This window comes from Gallinula chloropus (genome assembly GCF_964237585.1).
Source record: "Gallinula chloropus genome assembly, chromosome: 3".
In the NCBI taxonomy this organism is placed as follows: Eukaryota; Metazoa; Chordata; class Aves; order Gruiformes; family Rallidae; genus Gallinula; species Gallinula chloropus.
The window spans coordinates 21371362-21391415 of NC_140087.1; the positions used below are offsets into that span (position 1 = coordinate 21371362).

General features: G+C 41.6%; 1 protein-coding gene across 1 annotated transcript; it reads right to left on the reverse strand.

Annotated features, from left to right (window-relative positions):
• Positions 1-552: 552 nt before the first annotated feature.
• CFAP206 (cilia and flagella associated protein 206) lies at positions 553-16635 on the reverse strand (the record flags this gene model as incomplete). The annotated part of the gene is made up of 12 exons (XM_084261373.1): positions 553-783; positions 3671-3808; positions 4750-4943; positions 7294-7431; positions 8149-8347; positions 10628-10747; positions 11553-11761; positions 12583-12741; positions 13007-13195; positions 14348-14438; positions 14764-14847; positions 16528-16635. 12 exons carry the CDS (start codon positions 16633-16635, stop codon positions 553-555), a joined length of 1860 nt encoding a protein of 619 aa, XP_084117499.1.
• Between the last annotated feature and the right edge of the window lie 3419 nt (positions 16636-20054).

Below are 20054 nucleotides of genomic sequence, written 5' to 3' on the forward strand. Positions count from 1 at the left end.
TGCGATGACACTTGGGTTACAGCAGCACCAAGGTCAAGGCTGATCTCGTTCTGCTGGTTTTACCTTCTCGAGGATTCTGCTCTATGGGTGGAGCTGTGACATTTGTGTGACTCTCTTGGGATCAGTTTGATTTCACACCAGTGGGAATCATGCCTCTGCAGGAGCTGCAGCACTGGCCCAATATCCCGTAAGAGCTGTTCACCTTACACTATACTTTTCATGTACTGAAGCCATGGCTCCTAACGACAGCATTTCAGCAAGCAATGACTGTTACTAAAAACCTCATGAAAATCCCAAAACACACATTTAAATGTTAGTTTAAGTCTTCGGGAACATCCTGATTCTAAATTGCTGGTTAAAATCTGGCTGCTTTGGGCTTATCATTTCCATCACTTAACATCAGCCAGTGACCCCAACAGATAGGATAAATTAAATAAATCAACTGCTCCTGGAATCAAGAGACACAGTAACATCTTTTGTAATGTAACTCAGATATATGCAGGGATTTTTAGATATATCCTCAATATATATCTTCATATTTATCATCTTCACTTAGGTTTCATCTACCGGTCTTGTTAAGTCTACTTTGACCATATGAGTAGCAGGAAATGAGCCTCCTCTGAGACCTTTCAAGAAAATCTGTGGTCTGGGTACATTGCTGAAGTTGTCACGCTTAGTCTGGGTGCTAACATCTCTTGGCAGGTACACTTGGGTGCAGTTGTCTCTCCTCATGTGGCTGAGCTCTGTCTGCATGGCACGAGTTACTTTGCGGCGCAGATTGGCCTAGACACACACAAAGAATCAGATGAAGCACAACTGTTACTTGAACATTTTAGTGCTGGTGTGCACAGAGGTGTGTTTGTGTATTTCAGATCTACAGGCTTCACAGACCTGGAGCATGACCTGCCTCGTGCTACTGTCAGCGCACCGTTGCAACTGCGAGGTGGGAACTCCCGCCCCGAGAGGCTGGGTGGACAGCACTGTATGCAGCCCCCACAGTTTTCATCAGCTCGTACTGTGTTTGTATTTTCCTCTGGTCCCTGTGCTTCAAATTCTGTTTAATCCTCAAGAAGCCTTCTTATTGTTAGAATAAGAAGCTGTTTTCAAGGTAAGCTCTTCCAGTGCTTCAAACCAATTTCAGTCGGTTTGAAAGCACACTGACTGTGAGGGAAGGCTTGGATAACCTCTCTGGCCATCTGCAACCTAAAAGAAGTTTGGAGATCCTGAATATTGTTGATAACCCAACTGCAGGATCAAGTCTTTGCTCGGTTTCTAGCAGATGTGACAAGATTTTGGGATTGGTGTCACAAAGAATCAGGTAAAAGGGAAAAAAATGCCTTCTTTCAAGGCAGGAGATACAGTTTCTCTGTTACATTTATTAGTCCTGAGAAGTGACTGTATGGTACTGCAAAGAACAGTGCTGAAATGTTTACTTCTAACATCAAACAGGTGCTCTAACAACGTTGTATTTTAACACTTCCTATCACTACGAGTTTTCTGGCTAATTACAAGCAACAGAAGAAACACCCCCCCCAAGGCAGCTAAGCTTTAACAAAGACTGCGAGTGCACCCGGTGCTGCCCTGAAGCAGCAGACTCACAGAAGCACTGGTAAGCTACTTCTGTTACCTTAGCATCTTCATTCTAAATTTTGTGTCACCCCCATGTCACAAATTCAGCATGCTGGCTGCAGACACAACATGTGCATGCATCTGGGATTTTCTTCCTTTCAAGTCAGCATCGCTGATCTCCCACATGGACAGTTGAGGCTAAAGCACCCTGAGTGCTTTAAAGCACTTTCTCTAAATATTCCCAACTAACAAGCCAGGAATTTGCTTGCAAATGGCCTTCATGCTCAGCTACTGGAAAACATCCACCTTTGCCTATACTAAAGACCAACCACTGACCACATCTTACATTGGTTTATGTCCATTACGGCAGCAAAGGCAGCTTTTAGCGAGGCCTCTAATTGGCTTCTTTACATACCTCAAGCACAGCTATTACTTAGAATCCTTTATAAGCCAGTTAACACTGGCCAGACTTTTTCAGTCCAAAATTGTGGTACCTGCCAAATATCTGCAGTATTCTGAGCACAGTGGGTATCAGTAACTGCAACATACCTGGTGCTCACAAGGTTGTTTCGATTTATCTGCAAACCAGATGTGATACTTTGACACCTGAGTGTGCTGGCAAACCCTAGAGAGATGCTTTTAAGATACATACTGGTGCTTTAAAAGCTCTTGCATACGTGGCCAACCATCGTGACAGTGTAACAAACATTTCCTCTGGCTTATGTGTGCAACAGAAACCCTACCTGCAGCTTCTTACCTCTCTGATGCTACATGAAAGAGGGCTTTTTTTTTTTTTCTTTTCTTCAAAAAAAAGCAGAATTGGTTTTAGCAAACATGAAGAATCAGGATAAAATGAATGGGGGGGGAGGGGAAAGAAGAAATAAAAGGCCTCAAGCTGTGATACCTTTCCAGGACGATCAGTAAACTCAAAGAAAGCTTCTGGAGAAGGGTTATGCACATCCAAAGGTATTCCTAACTGTCCAGTCTGCCACTTACTACATCTTTCCTCCTCTTACTTGCCGGTGATCAATATTAAACCGCTCAACTTGCAATAACCTTTTGCCTGACCAAAACCTTTGTTTGGTTGCTTGGTTTGGGGTTTCTGTGTGGGTTTTTGGTTTTTTTGTATTTTTATTTACAAAGAAACTATATAGCAGTATCTTCAACTTGTTAAATTTCTTTGAGTGTAAAGGAACAACAAGCCTTACAAGCAGCAGTGCAGGTGCAGCAGAGACCTGACCTGAGAGTGACCACTGTAACAGATGGGAGCCTGAACTCATGGGCTGAGTGACCTCAGAGGGCATTTTGCAAGCATTTATGGACACTGCACAGCCATTTCACAGGGGTGGTCTGCAGGCAAAGGGAATGGATCAGAGTTTGTATCAAAGGATGGGAAAGGGGGACCACACTACAATGAGGTTGCAGTGGATAGTGTGGGATCTAAGTATGACAGAAACAGAATGGAATAAGCGGTGGAGAATGTGCTGGTTTGGGCTGGGGTAGAGTTCGTTTTCCTCACAGGAGCTGGTATGGGGCTGTGCTTTGGATTTGTGCTGGAAACAGTGTTGGTAACACAGGGATGGTGCAGGTACTGCTGAGCAGGGCTTACACAGAGCCGAGGCCTTTTCTGCTCCTCACCCCACCCCACCAGCTAGGAGGCTGGGGGTGCACAGGGAGTGGGGAGGGGACATAGCCAGGACAGCTGACCCCACTGACCAAAGCGATATCCCATACCTTATGATGTCGTGTGCAGCTTAGAAGGTGGTTGGGGAAGAGAAAGGATGCGGAGTGGCAGCATTCAGAGTGATGGCATTTGCCTTCCCAAGCCACTGCTATGAGTGCCAGAGCCCTGCTTCTCTGGGGATGGCTGAGCACCTGCCTGCCCATGGGCAGTGGGGAATGAATTGTTTGTCTTGCTCTGCTTGTGTGTGCACAGCTGTTGCTTTATCTATTAAACTGTCTCTTACCTCAACTCATGAGTTTCCCCACTTTTACCCTTCCTATTCTCTCTGCCCTCCCATCAGGGACAGTGAGTGGCTGTGTGCTGCTGAGCTGCCAGCTGGGGGTCACACCCTGACATTTGGTAACAACAGATACCAACCAGCTTTATAGCTTTTCTTCTCAGCTCCCATTCATTCCATTCGTAGGATGTCACAATAGTTGGAGGCAAGATATGAGTATCAGTTTGAGTAGCACTGTCACATTTTGTGGTTGGTTTCATCAAATATGCATTTCTGGCCTGGATGAAAAACAAAACCCAAACCCAAGCAAGGAATTAATGAGAAGAATCTAAGAAAGACAGCATATATGGATATGCTACTTTCTAAAAGCAAAGACCTGCAAAACACAAGTGGATAACGATTTTTACAATCAACAGTGTTTTTTTGTTCCCCCTGCCCTTGCTAAAAAGAAAACCATTAAGTCTTTGCTGGATTTAATTTCTCACAGAAAACCCTTTAGGCAGAGGCCACGGCTGAATTTCAGACTCCCACATCCTGAGTGAGTGCTTCATCGTTGGATTTTGGTAAAAACAGGGTCCCACCACCTTTTAGGATGCAGGAACCTCGGTCTGTCTTTATGAATGGACTGAAATTCACAAATCACAATTAGAGGAAGTGTCTATATCTCTGCCAGAGCTGGGATATTAACTATATCTTTCTCACCAAGGGCCCACCAATGTCCATGAATCCAAGTCAAGCCCTTGGATTTCACATAGTAGCACTATCACATTCCGTATTAATGAGTCCCCTTCCATTCGTAATACCTTCCATAATTCCTGCCCCAGATATCACTACACCCTCATCCAGCACATCCCAATGAATTGCTAAGCTAAAGCTCCAGTTAATACAACACTGGCTCATCTTCTACTGCATTTATTTACTGTCCCTTTAAGCTACTTTTGCAAAAAAGAACGAGGATGAGCAGCTTTTATCACTGCCCTGATCCTTTGGCTCTACATATTCTCCTATGAAGAGATAAGGTGAGAACATTAAGGGAAAATGTTTTTTACCAACACCCTGAATACCTGGAAAAGATGGACCTTTCAACATTCTGTATTATAGGGAGATGATTATACCTCTTTCCTAAAGATGGGCATTACCTGTCCTGTTTATGTTCTAGAAAGGACAGATCAACCAGTGACCCAACAGCTGTTTGGCAAGAGGCGTGGGCAGTGTGTACCTGTGCATATGGAGCAAGGTATTCAAACTGATGGTGAAGCTCCAGCAGCTGGATCAGCTCTGCATGTTCCTTGGCTTTTTCTACGTTCAGTTGAATGAACTTGTCAGGATCTTGAGCAAAGATGTACGCTGCCTCTTTGGAACTGAAAACATAACACCTCTCCTTGTGCCTCAAAATTCCAATAGCAGGATTTCCTGAAAAAAAAAACAAACCCCAAACACAACCTCACAACCAAACCAAACCAAACAACCCCACACAAAATAAAAGAGTGAACAGCATGATAGCCAACACAAAAGGCAGTTGTAATCAAGACTCTGTGCTTCTCTCAAGTCAGTTTCCCTTTTTTTTTCTGAAATCAGACTAAATCCCTGAAAATAAGCTGTTATAAATACAGGAAAGTCTGTTCCATTAGGCCAGTACAACTATTAGTTCACATCCAGCAGCCTCAGCACATGTCAGTCTGAAAAACATAGATAAAACACCTATAGCGAAGGCTTAGGGAATAGCCCATACCCACATCTCCCCTAAAATCTCCAGCAAACATCTGATTGTGGGTCAGCAGTCCATTCAAGAGCATAACACTGAAATTAACTGAAAGAGCAGATGAAGCAGCTGAGAAGCTGGACAGCAAATTAACAGAGAAAATGAAATGTCAATAAAGGTCACATACTTTATACAGGAAAACACAAACTGAGCTCAGGGATAGTTGTAGGCTCTGCTTCAGCTCTCATCACCCAGGAAAGACCTGGAACCATTACAGACAGTGTCTTGAAATTACTAACTGGCACAACACAGCAGCAATCAAAAAAGGAGAAAGAATGTCAGGAATTCATTAGGTTGCAAACAGGGGGGAGAAGAAAACCAACACTGTAACAACCTATATGCTACACTTGTAATACTGTGTTTTGTTCTAACACAACAGAGGTATGAAGAAGTAAAATGAGGGGCTTTGAGAGTGATCAGACACTTGGAATGTCTTTCACAGAGGGAGTGGGTAAAGAAAGAGGCCCCCTCAGCAACTGAAGATGAAAAATATGATACGGGGTTATAAAACTGGGAATTGTGTGCAATATAAAATTACTATTTGTTAATTTTCCTAATAGAAAGACAGAGCTTAAGAGCCACCTCAAAGAGAGGTACCTTTTCACAGTATGTATGATTATAACTGTGGGAGACTTGACAATAAGAATATCCCATGGCAAACTCTAAATGGATTCAAAAAGCAATTAGATAAATGAAAAACTTCTATCAAGGATTATTCAACAGAAGGCTACAGACTTAACAGTTATCCAAGGAAAGCCCATAAACACTGATTGCTAGACCAGGGAAGGATATCATTAAGGAAGGATCATTCCTACTTGATTTCTCATAATCTTCAAGTGTTCATGACTGTCCATGTTCAGAAATTGCATACAGGGCTAGAGAGCCCTACACTCCACACCTGGACAGTTTTTCTCCTATGCAATATTAATTAAGCGTAATTTACACTGCCACAAAAATCTGTATTTTTTAATACTGCCAAGTAATGGCAATCTTTTTCTCCCAACCTCCTGTAGGTGTAAAAAAACCCTTCTATATGGATAGGTTCTGTTGAGGATAAGGAAGACAGGAAACATGAAGTGATGGGGTAGCTGAAACAAGGCTTGCTTTCATGACAAACGACCCTAGAAAAGACTAAAAATATTTCCCATGATGATTTGACTTAATCAAGTGAACTTCTGCAATTTTTTCAGAGAATGTTTTTATCACGTTATACCAGCTGTGTAAAAATGCATACAGTGCAGGCATGAATAGGTGTCTTTGCAGCACGTGGCTACACAAAATTCAGGCATGGCCACTTTCCTATGCCCGTATTAAAGCACATCAACAGTAAACAAACCTGCATTGAGCTGCAGTGTAGGTGATACAGATGCAGACATAGGAGGAGGAAACAGTTACCCATCTCATCTTGTTTCTGCCTCTGCTTTCTCCTGCCTACTTTCTTTTGAAGCCCTCCCACCTTCTATTTAGGGGGGGTTAGATGTGTATTTTTAAAAGAAAAATACTTTGTGTTTTGTGTTGTGGTTTGAACCCAGCTGGGAGTTAAGCACCACAGAGACACCTGCTCATTCCTTCCCCCTCAGTGGAAAGGGGAGGAGAATTGGAAGAAAAGGGAAAGCTCCTGGGACACCAAAGGCAGAGGAAAATACCAGCAGCACCTAGATTATACAAAGTGGGTGATGCACAATGCATTTCGCTCATTGCCAGTCCCCGAGCATCAGCTCCTCCTCCCTGGCCGGACCCCCCTATCTACTAACATACCCCTCTGGCTAGCTTGGGTCAGCTGTCAGGGCTGCATCCCCTCCCAGCTTCTTGTGACAATTAACTCCATCCCAGCCAAAAACCAGAACAAGGGGAAATACATGATCTGGGGTGAAAATTTCAAACATGGAAATACTGTAGGCCAGCTCTGATGTGAAAAGATGCATTTGGAACCTGGCTTTACATTTTCTCCAGTACTTGCATGCATATAAAGTCTGGAAAAGATCTAACTGCAAAGCATACCTGGCAGGGTGAGGCCTTTTACACCAATTGCATGTGCACAGAAACCGTGGTACTGGATTAGCAACTGATCAAAGTTATCTGTAGTCTCTGGAAAAAGCCACTCTTGGTTCTTGAAATCAGAAACATTCACTCTGGTTCCTAAGGAGAGGTTTAACAAAGGAAGGAGTTTCAGGTACAAGACACCCAATGGATGTTTAAAATATAATAATGTTACAGAATGACTGGGTTACTCTGGTCTTCACAGGATGACCTGCAGTGCCAACATCCCAAAAGCCAAACTTTAGCCCTGCCATAAGGCAGATCCTACTGAAAAATCAGTCCTGCAGGAGCTTTCTTTAGTAACATTAATTTTCTTTGGAGACATGGGACACCAACAGGAAGGTAATATCTTATTCATCTATTTTGTTTTCACCCACTCATGCATTAAAAATCCCCTGCAGTATAACTTGGTTGCTAAGGATACCACCTTACAAAGAAATACTTCTGGTAACAAAAGCTCCATTAAATTAACTTTTTTATCCCCCTCCCCCCCTCAGTTTTCAGAAGTTCCAAAAGGTATGAAAAGACATAAGTAAACTTAAGATTTTTTTTAAAAAAGCAGAAATGCTATTCTCTGATCAATCTGTCATTTTTAGAAGGTATTTTTGTATCTAGTGGCTATATTTTAATTTTATATATAAAAAGCCCAAGCTACACTACATGAAAAATAAACCCACATTCTACAAGACTCATTTTAACTCACTGTGCAAATTCTGATTATTAAAAATACCAATGTGCAGCACCTTCTGTAAAGAAAATTCAAACAACAAAATCTTGGTACATGAAGGAAAACAAAAAAGTAATAAACTTCAGTACCCATGGTTTCTCTAATCCTTTCCTCATCACTTTTCACAGTCACTCCTTCCAGATGAGACATCAGTGCTTCCTCAGGAAAAAGCTGTGACTGGATTTCCCAGAACTGTTGTAGATCATTAGTCATGTTTGTGAGGAACCTTAGCAGTAGCATCTCATCCTGAAAGCTGGTCCAGAAGTTTGAAAGTGCAACAAAGAGAGGCTAGAAAACAAAGAAAATTATCTGGAATCCAGATTTGCTTAATGTCTGCAGCGTAACTCAAGAGAAGTGCACAACAATCCCTGCTGTGAACAAAACCAGGCTGATCTCCAAGGCTTTCAGCACCCAGAAATTCCAGGGGAACTCCAGGGTATCACACAGTAACTTTTATAACTGAAAATAAGGTGTACAGGAATAAGAAGGATAAGAAGAAATGCACCTGGCTATCTACCAAATGAAGTAAACCCACACCTATATGTACAAACTGTATGTACAGCCCCCAGGCCATTACCTGTGCCAAATTAATGGGGTGCAAGCTTCTTCGGAGTGCTATGGGGTTCAGGATGAAACCAGAAGCTGCCATTCCCATGTAGTGTGTACAAAACATATACAAGAAGCCTACCAGCTTTGAGTAGAAATGCTGATTTCAACATCAGCAAGATAAAAACATGCCCCGAGTGCCTAAACCCACAGAGCATTTACAGGAAGAGATACAACGGATCCGAAATGCCTGCTAGCAACAGTCTATTTTATGCATGTTAAGGACATTATTATAACAACAGCTGAGAGAGTCAGCTCTGGAATTCATCAGCATCGCTAATGCTGTGGAAATGTTGTAGTTACAAAACCAGAAGAAACTAAAGGAAGGGCAGCAAGATCAAAATAATTTTTAGTAGAACAAACATAGAATATTAATGAAATCTGCTATGTTTCCTAAACAAATGTTTACTACACATACAGGCCTTACCCTACTTTCTTAAAAGGCAGAACGCCCAGCTCCTCTACTTCTGTAGAGCATCCAGTTTCTCAGCAACTAGCTGAGGACCAGAAGAACTATTTGAACAGTTCGTTAACTGAGAAATCTCTAACTGCAGAAGACCTGGAAACAAAAGACATTACATATTCTGTCCTCAGCAGAGAAGAAAAAACAACTAACCAGCGTGAAGGGAGAAGAAAATGTGACAGCTGACAGCTTCTAGGGAAAAGGGTAACACCTATCAGTCACTTAAGCCCCACAAAGATACAGAAGAGAAAAAAAACCTGCTCTGAGTGGCTGGACAAGAGGGGAAAATGTTCTCCAGATGAAAACATCTGGCTTATAAAATCACAAGCACACATGAACTGAAGCATCGGGTCACATCTGAGATGTGCCTCAGTTAGAGCGCCGGTCTCTGAGTTACCTGTACAGGAAGTGCAAACAATACTCTGAGTAGATGGAGGGGGCGAGGGCGGGAAGAGGGGGATAATCATCTTCCTTCATTCCTCCACAGTAGACTTTATTTTGCTTTCTAATTATTTGTTTAGAAGAGGGGAAATATAACTTAACAGATATATGTACTGCATGCTAATTCAACAGCAAGCTACAAGGAATTACAGAAAATGATTAGCTCTTCCATGAAAAGAAAGTTAAATGAAGCTGGTATCTGACACATTGCTCTCCCATTTCCTTTGCCCCACGGCACTGTAATCATCCCAGGTTTTCACAGGGTCATGCAGCACCCTCCTTCACAATACCTGCAGTTTGCATCAGTCACTCCTTCCTCCTCCAACACCTCCCTCCCTTGTCCAGTAGCTCCCAACTAAGGGTGAAACAGTACAGAACATCGATGGTGCAGAGGTACGTAGCTGCTCACTGGCCAGAGAGCAGACAAACCAGCAGGTGAATTGTGCCATTCTCAATTCAGGCCTGATCATAGGAGAGGTTTAATTGCTTCTCTCTGGTTGCTTGTTTTTCACACAACTTGCAGAAATTGACATATTTTGAGATTTCTGGAGTGTTGACACATTTGACTGAAACTGGCCAGCAGACTCAGAAGCTATTGGGAGGGGGGAAACAGGCTGAACCACCCCCCCCCCATCCCTGAAACCTGATTTCTTCAGAAAAATGCTATCAAGGAGTCATACTGTAATTACAGGAATTGCTACCTGAAAGGAGAATCACACTCTGATGTGCTATTACCTGTCATCATGTTCTTACTATTTCTGCAAGGAACAGGAGAATATTTACCACTGGAAATCTACAAATACTGACAAATGACTCAAGACACTTACAGTAAAATACCATTTAATTCTTTCTCCCCCTCTTTGTACCTTGTTTTTCTTTTACCTTGAGATCGAGTCTTTTAGTTTAGTCGTCCCTTCAAAAATCAGAGATGTTGTAATAGAGGGAAATAATGTAGCCTTCTTCTCAACACAAACTATACAAAAACACACTGGTATTTGTAACACTTTAGTCATTTTTTATAATTAAAAAGAAATAGCTTTTCCATTCATAATACTTACAAAAACTTCTCTGGTATCTACAGAATCCTTGTTCTGCACTGTGTTTTTCAACTGCTCCATTGTTGCTGCAAACTGCACGTTCATCTTTTCAACTTCTTGTGCACTTGTAATTGCATCAGACTGGAAAGAGAACTTACTTCAGGTAAGAAGTTTGACAGTCAAAAAAATCAAGTATTTAGTAGTAAGTATTTACTTGGATCTCTTCATTCAAAGATTTTCAGACAACTGTTTGAAGGAATGAAAAGCACCCTAACTTTCCACAAAATAAATTTTTCAAGTGTTCAGGTATAAAAGCAGCTGCTTCTTTCAAACATGTATTAGTCATTTTTAAAGAAAACCACTACATTTTTAGAAGAGAACCAATAAAAATTTGAAAGGGAAATATTTTTCCAAGCTTTATGATACACAGGAAGAACTAGTGAAACCCCCCAGTTTCTCAAAAGACAAATGAGAAACAAGTTTTCAGTAATTGAAATTGTATTCTTCCAAGGCTTCTGATGACTATGCATGTGTTGGGGATGCCTGCAGACTACAACTGAGGTGATTTATGGATTGGATTGGACAAGGAGATTTTTTTCTCTCATGCCTTTTGAGGCAGAGTGACTATCAATGCACAAACAAGGAAGAGGTCCTACTTTTTTTAATGCGGTTAATGAAATGAAACCAAAAAAGAAAACCTCCAGAAACAAAATGCAAGCACAGCCACGCTGCAGCAAACCATTCATTCATTTTATGTTCTGCTTGACAGTAGCCAAGCCCAGCAAGCCAGGCACAAAGTTCAGCATGACAGATGACATAGGTTCTCATGTATTGAGATAAATTTTATTTAGTTTTTCTTAAATTTCTGTCCTCTAGAAATAGGTAACTCAAATACATTCCATCTGCAATAAAACCCCACAGGATATATAACATGATGGCATCTCACCAGAAGGATGCAAAGGAAGGCCTCATATTGTCTCACACTGAACAGTGCTTCTTTTAATTTAAAAGGACTAAGCTGTGTACATCTGTCTTGGTCTTCCTGCATGGATTCCAACAGAGCTGTGTACTGGTGGGCCAGCGTATGGCAAGTATTAAGAGCTTCATCAACAGTCCATGTAGCTGATGGAATGGCTTCATTCAGAATGGCTGGCACTGTTTATATAGAAGCAGCAGGAGATACATATAAAAAGAATTATTTAAATCATTAGCAAAACCCTACAGTGCATTACTTGAGCAAAGTAGACTACCAATAGGATTTCTGTATTTGGCCCTTATATCATGCATTTCCTAATGCTTGCATGCTAGCTTCAGCCTCTGTATCTTGCTAGCCAAGTGGTTCCGAACAGTCAGAACGACAACTGTGGAACTACCACAGCCAAGGCCTGAGAGAAAACTTGCTTTATGGTATGATGCAGCTCAGCTGATACTACTGACATGGGTTTCCTGAGAGACTGTAGGCAACCTGCACAATTTTCAGTTCTCAGTTTCCTCTAAAACTGGTCTACAGGCCTTTCTTACAAAGAAGCCCCCACGCAGAGCCACAGCTCGACATGCATGCTCACAAAACCATTTCCACTCATGGGCATTCAAAATGCAAAAGATTTCTGAGAACATGTGAAGAATCTGAAGAGGTTACTCTAAATTACCAGAACACAGATAATGCCCCAGCAACTTTGATCACTTCTCATTATCCGTATGCAACATGGATCCTTTCAGGATTTTAATGAAGTGCTTTTAAAGGCAAACATTGCCTATTTAATTCACTTAATGGGAAGGGATCAGGGAAAAGTTATCAGGAGGTAAATTGGTGCATGAAGTTAATGCATATAATCCTTCCACATCAACCACACAGGGCTCACTCCTAGCCAAAAAGTAGCGGCCTGCATGTTTATCTAGAGAGATGGGATCATACTGGAGCCGCTCCAGCAAAGAAGGTCAGGAAGAACACAGCCTGAATGCTGTTGTCTGCTTACAGTCATCAATGCCACGTCCACCCTTCCTGCATTCCTTGTTGTACAGCCGAATTCCTGTGACTAGCATGGCAAGATTTTTCAGCTGCTGCTCTTTGTTCTTCTTACTGAGCGAGATGAAAGTAATCATCTCTGACCGGGGGAATACACTCTGCAGGGCAGCTAGAAGCATTACAAAGGGGGAGAAAAACCTCAAACACAAAACACAAAAGAAAATCATTAAGCAAGCAAAAATACCCTCTCCTTAACAACTGCAAGAAGTAGGAAATCCACAGCAAATTTAGACTGCAAGGCTGAGCAGTGACAGTTTGGGCAGTAAGCATTCATCCCAGTTTACCACAGCTGTAGCTGAAGATCAGCAAAGAAAAAGTGAAATTTTATTTTTCAGTAAGAAAAAGCCTAATTTCACATCTGGGAGTTTACTGACCTGTTACCTCCCTGACCACCTCAATATCTGTTGGAGATCCCAGATCAGAGCTCAGCAGCACGTAGTTAATGATCTTTCGATACACATGCTCCATTTCTTCTGGCACATGAGGACGACTATTTGTGATATCTCTGACCACAGGAGCTAGTCTTTCCTCCAAAACACGGTGCTGCTCATTGAGTAATTCAGCTAGGAAAGAAGGATTTATAGAAAGTGCTATCTAAATTACTTGGAATTGAGTTTTACAGAGGGTGCATTTGATTTCCTCAGTCACAGCACCAACTTAAGGTTTCTGAAGCACAGATATGTGGAAAAGGTCTCATACCGTGATAATCAGCGACATGGTGCTAAATATTAATATAACTGCATGATTAATATGAGTCAGTACAGCCCAGAGAACTATTCAGGCCAAATTAAGCAGCAAGGCCCTGGCTCTCTGGACTCCTGACTCCTCTGACCGCAGCAGAACCAACCACAGACACACAGACACACACAGACCCAGACACACACCACCACCACTGCCACCCCCCCAACCCCCCCCCATTTCACACAGCTGAAGTTACATGCCCAAACCCCAACACTACTCAGGATATCAGAATCATACTGGACTCAGTGAGATTACAGAGTCCAGAAGACTTCAGAGGTAATTTTTGGTTTTAGTCCATGCTAATAAAACCAAAAAAACCAACAAACATTTTCAAGACCTTCCACACAGAAATGTTCATATTTTTTTGTCTACTCTTGTTCGCGTCTTCTCTTTCCCAGCCACCCCTCACTGTCCCACTGAGATCTAAAGTTACAGTTACAGCAGAGACATTCTTCTTACCTCATTTTTCTTGCACATTCCCATCCTCAAACTGTATGAAATGAGACCATGGTTAACTGAGTTACTTGGTTAAAACCGTAACTGATTGTTCAAGATTGCTCATCTCAATTAGGGATATTAACAAAACCTTGGCTTCTCTTCCAGGTACATGAATGCAGTACTGGGTACCAGTTCTCTTTCAGACACACAGGTACAGCACAAGTTTTTCCTTCTGAATGCAGCTAGTCACTGCACCTCAAAGCCTAACTGCTCCCCAGTGATCTAATACATTGCATTCAGTTGACCTCTCTGACAGAGGGCTCTCTCAAATCCAATGTAGCCTTTTTTTCCTGACTACATCCATACTGAAACACCACGCTCCTATATAGTATGGTGTTTCTCTTAGGGATTTTTAGGTTGCTTTGCTGCCAACTGTCGTTCAACAGGAATCATTATTAGCCCTATAGAGCAAGATATTAAATCCTAAATTCAGAACCAACTTCACCTATGAAAACATTTATTTATATTGAAATTACCTCGGCTAGCATAGTTCATATCGAAGTAAACTTGCATCTTAATTGTGGTCAGGGATGGATCTGTTGTGTCAAGCAGTCTGGTAACACAGAACTAAGAAGAAAGATGGAAAAGTGAAGTCTTTCTGATCACAGGGGAAACATCTGAACTGAGAGTTACTATGCTACGGGTTTCACAGCAGCAGTAGAGCACCCTCCCTACCATTCTCTCAATGTATTATGAACATTATAAAATATAAGGCATTTATTGACTTTGAGGAACACTTAATCCAGTTGTTAACTACAGAACCATGAGAATAAAGTAGCATTAAAAATTTGAAAGTGTTCATATCAAAATAAAATGACATTTCAGTTACAGGAACAGATAGCAAATAATGCTAGAATCTTAGCTAAGTACTGACATACCATGCCAGAATTACCTGGATGAGGTTTTGCATATCTTTTTCTTCAAGGATTTGATCCACGTTAAAGTCATTTCTTGGATCTAAAACAACAGCTTTCACCTAGAGATTGCAAATAGCAAGCTATTAATTTATATTTCAATATATAGTCTTTGCAGCTAACCTTTTATTTTCTGAGAAAAAGTCTGATGCAGTCAGTATTTCTTTACTATTCCTTCTTTTTCCATTCAATCTTCAATAGCGAAACAAAATTACTTCATTTCGCACATAGTGCCAGTTTCAATCTCAGTTCTCAGATGCAAGTTAAAAAAAACTATTTGTGATGGAAACATTTTAGAGAAATATTTAAAAACAGCTCTTAAAAAACTTTCCTGGAAAAACCCATTTTTTTTCTAAGTAAAATTGTATAAAAATCCATCAGGGCCATTTATAGACTTTGCACTTGGTGTCACATCCATCAGTATAAAGGTTTACCATTTGGATAAAATATTCATAGACTTCTGCATAAAGGGAAATATGTGCATGCTTGCAACTGGTATGCACGCTGGGTACCTTGCCAGCTATATGCAAAAGGTTTTTATCCATGAAAATATTCAGGTCTAATTGATTAATAATTCTATTGAGCTCAATGGATTTTTAAAAGCCACAAGGTCGCCTTTAGGGAAAAAGAAAAGGCAGAGTAACAGTACTGCTGTGAACCATTTACATTCATATACAAGTTTATCAAGGGCTGACTCTGTTCCTATACCATCAATAAAGAGCGAAACTAGCTCCATCTTTCTGTGGAGACAGATTTGTAGATGTATCCAGACTATATTCTGCAGTGGTGGCTATGCCTCCTAACAGATGCCAAAGTGTGTAATGTTTTTTAGGATGCTTACAGTTGTTTACCAAGGACAACACTGAGATTGATTCAATTTAATTTTTAGTTTAAATGGGATCCGAGGCTGCTCCTTCAAATATTCAGGGTATTTATACTACCTGGCTCTGCCTAAAGAGAAAACCACACAGAAGAATCCATCCCGACAGAGGGAAGAGGTAAGCGTCAGGGAATAACTGCAGCTGCTGCAATAAACATTCACCTATGCATCATGCCTTTTTGTTCATTCATGAAAGGTTGGGAGGAAATGTTATTAAAACTTGGGAACGCTTCTCATTTTCACTTTAGAAAGAAAAAAGGGCTTACCTTGTCTGCAGAAACTAAGGGAGAACTCTCATTAGGAGTTCAAAGAGTTCCCAGGACTTGGTTAGTGGCCTGTTCAGGGCCTTATTCTCACAGAGTCAGCAATGCAGAGGAACAAAAGGCTTTTTCAGGTTTTTTAGGACCCTGTACCGACTACCACTGAACACCCCATTTCAGACTTCCCAATATGGGCTCTCAGAAACCGAAGAGATTTCAAAGCTCAAATGACCCCTCAGCTGTTGCCATCCCAGCCCGGACTGTGGGGCTGCCATTTCAAGTCTGTTCATTTTTAAAACCAAAAGAATGATTTATGTTCTTGCTTCACATCATCCAGTCCGAGCAGCATTAGCCAGTGACTTCAGGGGAACTATTCATCCTATGTACAATTTAAACCCCTACCTCAGGAAAGCCTTGAAACCGGTGTGAACAGCCAAGCTATGCCATGGGCATCCAAGTTTGAAACTTCAGAGCTCTGTGCTACCCAGATGTATTATTTATCGTTACACTTTACAGACAGAATTTGAACACGACTAGAAAAACACCCAGAGGAAATAATACTAACCCCCCACCCCCACCCCCAGCATGTAATTTGTGCTTACCATGAATGCCACCAAGATTTCAGAGACGGTTTGTCCCTGGGCAGCGCATTCTTGCCCAATTTTGCGGATTATTTTCTTGATGACACGTTGGGTCTGGTCCCAAGACATCCTGGACAAGCACACACATCAAGGGGTGTTCAACGACATTTAACATTTCGGCGGCGCCTCTCCACCTTTCTCCTCAGCCCACTTGCCCCTGGTCGGGGGCATGCCCTTCCCGACCCCATCGTGCTCCCACCGTTCCGGCCGCCCCGCCTAAGTCCCGCTCTCACCTGCCCCCACCTCAAACCCTCGGGCCCGGCCGGCGCCAAGCGGGGAGAGCGGCCCGCAGCAGGGCGCCAGCAGCCAGCCGTTGCCATGGGGACGCGGCGCGGCCTGGCACGGGCCTATGCCGCCGAGGGGGAGGAAGGTGGGGGGGAGCTGTGTAAGTGCCTGTATATACATATATATGTGGGCCCATGCAAAACGTGAATACGTAGATGCCTATTTGTCAAACGTATATAGAGGCAGAGGAATATGTGTATATATGTGTATGTAAACATCTCTGCATACAAATCATATGTGAGGATGTCTATGGCTATATGTAGGTGTATATACATAGACATACATATGTATAGGTATGCATACAAACCATACATAGGTACACGTAACTAGATATATACTCATATATATAATATAAATAGGCAAAACATATATATATGGATGTGTGTATATATGCAAAATTATATATACAGGGACAGGTCAGTATGTGTATGTTAAGGTAAACTAGAATTTAGTACAAATGGTATGTTAGAATTAGTCAATCACTATGTTGTAGGAATAGGGTTAATAAGGCACTTAGAGCTGTGCAATCACAGGTGTTTAAACAAAAAATTATAACCATACTACGCTGCCTCAGTGTCCCATGTATTGCCCTGTCCATGGATGAACTAATCCTCAACTGAGTTAATCAGTAAATAGCTACAAATGAAGGATTGGCAAGGGTAAGGGCACAAATACAACAAAAATGATAGAGTAAAATATTCTTAGTTTAAGAGAATAAGGTATTTTATGGTTAAGAATTTGGATGTTTGACATAGAACACCAAGTCCTTTTCTAAGAAAGGATGAAGAGGAGACAGTGACATGTGAGATGGATCAGCAGAATCTAAGATCCAAAGCAGAACTGAGACTGAGTAATCAGTGATTCCCAAAGAAGACAATGTATGGATTTTCAGCCAACCAAATGAAGAGCCCGGTGGAAATTTCCAGAGGACTTAGTCTATTATGTAATTGTGTTAAAAGAGTATATTAGGTTGCAAACATAGCACCTGGGTTGCCACTCACTGAGGTGATGGCCCAGCTCTGAACTGTTAATAAAAGCAAGCCTAGAGTACACCAAAGCCTAGTGAAATGCTTTAACATATATACACACATAAACCTGTGTATATACAAAACAAGTGTATTTTTATGCATACATATATTTCTATGCATATATACATATATATAATGTATATGCAAAACATACATGCATCTCTTCCAAAGGAGCTTATGAGGGTAGCAGGAGGCAGGAAGAGCAGCAGGCATAGCTTTATGTTTTATTTATTTGTCTAATCTCTGTTTTATTTGCACCTCCTGGGGCTGGAGCTGTTGGTGGTGGCACAAATGAGGCCACTTCCCTTTGCAACTTGGGCAAGAGAAGTCCCAAGCTTTCTTCCAGGGTTATAGACTGCAAGCAGCAGCCCAGCGAGTTCATCCTCCACTCTACCAGTGAGCACATCTTTTGATGATAACAATGCCTTGCTGTTGCTAGTTTAGCTAGTCAATACTCAATTAATTCAAGCTTCTCCATGTCAGATAGAGGAAAGAGTAATAGCATGTTAATTAAATTTAAAAGCTGTGTCCCTAAAAGGCAATCAAGTATGCTCAGAAGGCACAGGGAATGCAGGGATAAGAGTTGACAAGCTACGCCAGTTTTCAGCTGATTTAATTTCTTCCCTCTGGTTTAAGGTGTCAGACAGAGAATACTCTGCTGAGAGTCATGATGAGATTGAGATTTTAATTTTTTTCCCTCTGTGATTGAGATGATATGATGCCACTTCGCAAGTAGCTGTGGGATTATATCCACATTTTCACTGTGTGTACAAAGGTACAATGCAATGACTCCCAGCATCACCTCTGGGAAACACTAGGGGAAGGGCTGTGAGCTGGCATCAAAATAATCCTGCAAAGGACACTGTAAAGTCTTAGGTTTTATTTTAGTAGCACAGTTCAGTGGGGCTTCTTAAGAACTCAATACCCTTAAGCTCAGTAGTTATAGTAAGACATTTATCAAGAGAACAAAAACCTACAGGACTGCTTTTTCCAAAAACTGCAGGATGAGAAGCTTTCAGGGACCTCCCCAGAGAAGAAGCATGTTGCTGTTAGTGAGCTGAAGGTCATGGATATTCCCCTCTGTGCTTCCTGAGAAATGTCACAAGAACCAGCTCTTCTGCAGCTGCAGATGGGGAGGAGTGAGGGGAGATAAGCAATATAGTTCTGGGGATTAAAAGAAAAAAATGAAGGTACCACTGGCCCCATCCTCTTTGCATCCACCCTTTAGACATTTACAAGTGGTAATGAGATCCCATTTATCTTCTCTCCTCCATGCTAAACAGACCCAGCTCTTTCAGCTTTCCCTCATACCAGAGATGCTCCAGTCCCTACAGCATCTCTCTAGCCTTCCACTGGATTCTCTCCAGTAGTTCCCTGTCTTTCAGGAACCAGGGAGCCCAGATCTGGGCACAGTACTCCATCACTGTCACATTTACCACTGAACTTTGTTAACTCATTGTTTATCTCAATAAAATATATCGTTGTTTCTCTCTTACGAATGAAATGCATGAGTCCATCCATGACAGCATCCTCAGCAGAGCAAAGCAGTTGGTCCCAGGGACCACAGAGCTACACCATACGTACTTCAGCAGTTGTTCCTTCAGCCTAGCATTATTCTGGTCCCAGCAACTGGAGGTATGTTTGTGGCTGGAGTTCATTAGGGGCACTCCTACAGCACACCTTCACATAAAATGTTCACATGCTCAGAGCCCATTCTACTATGCTAACCAAAGCACAGCAGGTGAGGACTATCAAGAGATTCTCTTTCTAAGCACACGCTTAATTCTAAAAAACCCCACATGCCCTTAATGCTGCCCTACTCCCCATCTGGGTTACCAATATTCACAGTCATGATAGTTTGCTTGACTATTTCCAGAAGAAATGATAAGATATAAAAACACCTTACTTAATTGAAATAACTGACATTCTTTGATAGACCAAATTTTGCTGTTGTCAGTTAGACACCTGCAAGCCACTTGATTCAGAAGACAAGGGAGGAAGGAAGGAGACAACCAATTATATATTTTCCAAAGAAAATCGTGATTTCAAGGAAAATTTGCAGCCCAGATTATACTGCAAGAATTAATTTAACATGTTGGTAAGCTACTGAAGAGTTTTGGTTATGGAACACTGTTTCATGATCCAAACTGGATTTCTGCCCTAGAATTAGTATTA